At 64.4% G+C, this 2,837-nt stretch overlaps 1 protein-coding gene across 1 annotated transcript in view; it reads left to right on the top strand.

Annotated features, from left to right (window-relative positions):
* Positions 1 to 2,837, top strand: part of USP2 (ubiquitin specific peptidase 2) — a 12,979-nt gene that overhangs the window by 7,519 nt on the left and 2,623 nt on the right. The window contains 3 exon segments of the mRNA XM_009994616.1: positions 1,858 to 1,908; positions 2,189 to 2,312; positions 2,637 to 2,769. Of these exon segments, the coding sequence (XP_009992918.1) occupies positions 1,858 to 1,908; positions 2,189 to 2,312; positions 2,637 to 2,769 (308 nt within the window).

Genomic DNA, 2,837 nt, shown 5'->3' with positions numbered 1-2,837 from the left:
GGCAGGACGGTGCCGAGCTTGTCCCTTCTCCCCCTCTCCTGTTCCCTGTCCCCCTCCTGCAGTGCAGCCCCGGGGACTCCCCAGCCACCGCGTGAGCCAGCTCTCCTTCCTCTGAGCGGGGCCGTGTCCTAGATAAAGCCCTGGATGGGCGAGGGGGATTAGCTGGAGTTGAGTCACCCAGGGGAGGGAAAACCGGCAGGGGGAAATAGGATCTCAGTGCACATGGTGCTTGTGCTGTGTTATGGGAGCACCCGGGCCCCCCCCAGCCCAGCCTCAGTCCTCCCCTGAGGTTGCTCCAGGCTCTGGGAGAGCAGCCCTGGTATGACCAGGGAGAGGGAGAATGTCAGGTCCACGGGGATGTTTGCACCCACGCTGGGGGGACACTCTGGTCCCTCCTGGCACACGGTGGGAGCTGCCCAGCAAGGATAACTGGACGAGCAGCATCCTGGTGGGGATGTCTGGGGTACATTGGGGCAGTTCCCAGGAGCAGCATCCTGGTGGGGATGTCTGGGATACATTGGGGCAGCTCCCAGGAGCTGCTGGTACCCCTCCTGCCCCAGCCTGCTGGCACCCCTTGCCCAGCTGAGCCTGCACCCTGGCCTGGGGGGTCCTCACCCCGGGATAAGTGGTGGGGTTGCCTGACACTTCTGCACTGCCACCCCCTGTTGTCACTGAGTGCCGTGGCCAGCCACAGCTGGGGACACCCCTGTGCTCTGGGGACACTCGTGTGGCACACGAGGTACCCGGTCAGTTGGGCAGTGGGGCCACATGTCCCTGCTGGTGCTGGTCCCCCTGCGGTGGGTGATGCCTGCACCGTCGCTAAGGAGCACGTGTAACTGGATCTGGGTTATTTTGGGCTGCTGTCAGGGCTGGGTGCTCAGCACTTCCCACACACACACCAGCTGCTGCTATTTTGGAGCTGCTGGGCCCCCTCCCCTCCTCTCCTCCTCCTCAGGCTTGGGGCGTTTGCCTGGGGGGTCTTTAAAACCTGCTCAGACTGGGAGGCAGGATTAACAGTCTGACCCTGTTGGCCCCTGCTCTGGGCAGGGCTCTGAAGAGGTTCACCCCACCACTACCCTCTGTGCCAGCCTTGCATGCAGAGCTGAGAGCAGGACCCCTGGGCTCCCACCACTCATCCCCACCAGCGTGTGGTCCCCGTGTCTGCTTGCTGTGAGCCTGCCCAGCTCAGGGAGCCCCTGGCTCCCTGGCAGAGCCCCATGGCACAGGCACAGGCCAGCGAGTGGTTGGGAGGGCACTGCTGGGCACACAGCCCAGTCCCCCGGGGTTGGCTGCTACTGCAGGGCTGGGCTTGCACTTTCCCAGGTGGACTTTACCCGGCAAAAGCAGTCGTGCCAAAGTCTGGGCTGTGCTTGTGCAGGGTGTCCTGGAGGGGGGACACCCAGCAGGGATGAGGCAAGTAGTGGTGGGGCACTGTGTGTCTCCTGAAGCCACGGGGGCAGGCGTGGGGCACTGCTGCTCCCAGGCTTCCCAGGGCATAGGGCTGGCAAAGGGAGGGAGCAGGGGTGGCTGGCTTTGCTGTCACACAGGGCATGGGGCAGCAGTGTTGTCAGGCTGGCAGAACTTTGTCCTGAGGAGCAACAGCCAGGCAAGCAGGATGAGACAGCCCAGCCATGGCTTCCCACTGGGTCCTTGGCCACCATCCTGCATGCAACTGGTGCAGAGAGCAGCTGTGGTGCTGGCTCTGTCCCTGATGCCCACAACAGGATGGGACCTCCGCTTGCACTCCAAGGTCTCCTCTACATGGATGCCAGTGGCACCGTGGCCCCAGTGGGCTGCCCACAGGCACAACCCACCTGTGCCAGGCTCTGTCTCAAGCCCTGTTCCCTCTCTCTGCAGAGCTCCAAGGTGGTGCAGGGCCTGACTGGTCTGCGGAACCTCGGCAACACGGTGAGTGCCTCCCCAGGCTCCCGGCTGCACCACCCCAGCTCACACCGTGCTCTTCTGCAGGCACAGCTGAAGGGTGGTGTCCCCTTCTCCTCACCCCCACAACCCACACTCTCACCTCAGCAGCTCCCTGCACCCCAGCAGTGCTGCCTGAGGAAGGGGTCCCCACGCTCTGCACTACTTCATCCCTCTCCCCTGCCCACCCGCCCGGGGTGTCCCCCTGCCACCGCCTGCCTCCTCTGCCTCCCGTTGCCATGGTTTTTTTCTCTTCTGCCTCCCCCAGTGCTTCATGAACTCCATCCTGCAGTGCCTGAGCAACACCAAGGAGCTGCGGGATTACTGCCTGCAGAACCAGTACCTGCGGGACCTCAACAACAACAGCCGCATGCGCACCGCGCTCATCTCAGGTACCCGGCAGCCACCGGCCCCTGGCTCCCTGCCCTGCAGGGCTTCCCTGCAGCACAGCCCTGCAGTCTGTCCTCCTCCTCTCCCGGGCCACCCCCATGTCCTGGGCGATTCCCACCCCAGATGCCAGTGCTTCTGGGGCGAGGCACAGTGCTGCAGGCACACAGACAGTGGCAGGATCGGGTCCCCTCTCCAGAGGGGATGGGACGGGCTGGCAGGACCTGGGAGTGGGGGGTGCTGAGCTGTCCCCTGGAGGGCACAGCAATGCCAAGCCACCAGGGCTGGCCAGGGCCAGCTGTGCCACTGACCTGCCTCTCTGCCCACAGAGTTTGCAAAGCTGATGCAGCTGCTCTGGACCTCATCCCCCAACGAGAGCGTGAGCCCCTCCGAGTTCAAGACACAGATCCAGAGATACGCGCCCCGCTTCGTCGGCTACAAGTAAGGGATGGCAGTGCAGGGGTGGCAGGGGGGGGAGATGAGCTCCTGCCACCTCTCACCAGCCGTGCCCTGTGTCTTGCCGCCCGCAG

Source organism: Chaetura pelagica, unplaced genomic scaffold (genome assembly GCF_000747805.2).
Source record: "Chaetura pelagica isolate M959 unplaced genomic scaffold, ChaPel_1.0 scaffold583, whole genome shotgun sequence".
Classification (NCBI taxonomy): Eukaryota; Metazoa; Chordata; class Aves; order Apodiformes; family Apodidae; genus Chaetura; species Chaetura pelagica.
The sequence above is the reverse complement of the archived record's forward strand: the minus strand, read 5'-3'. Positions and strand labels throughout refer to the sequence as shown.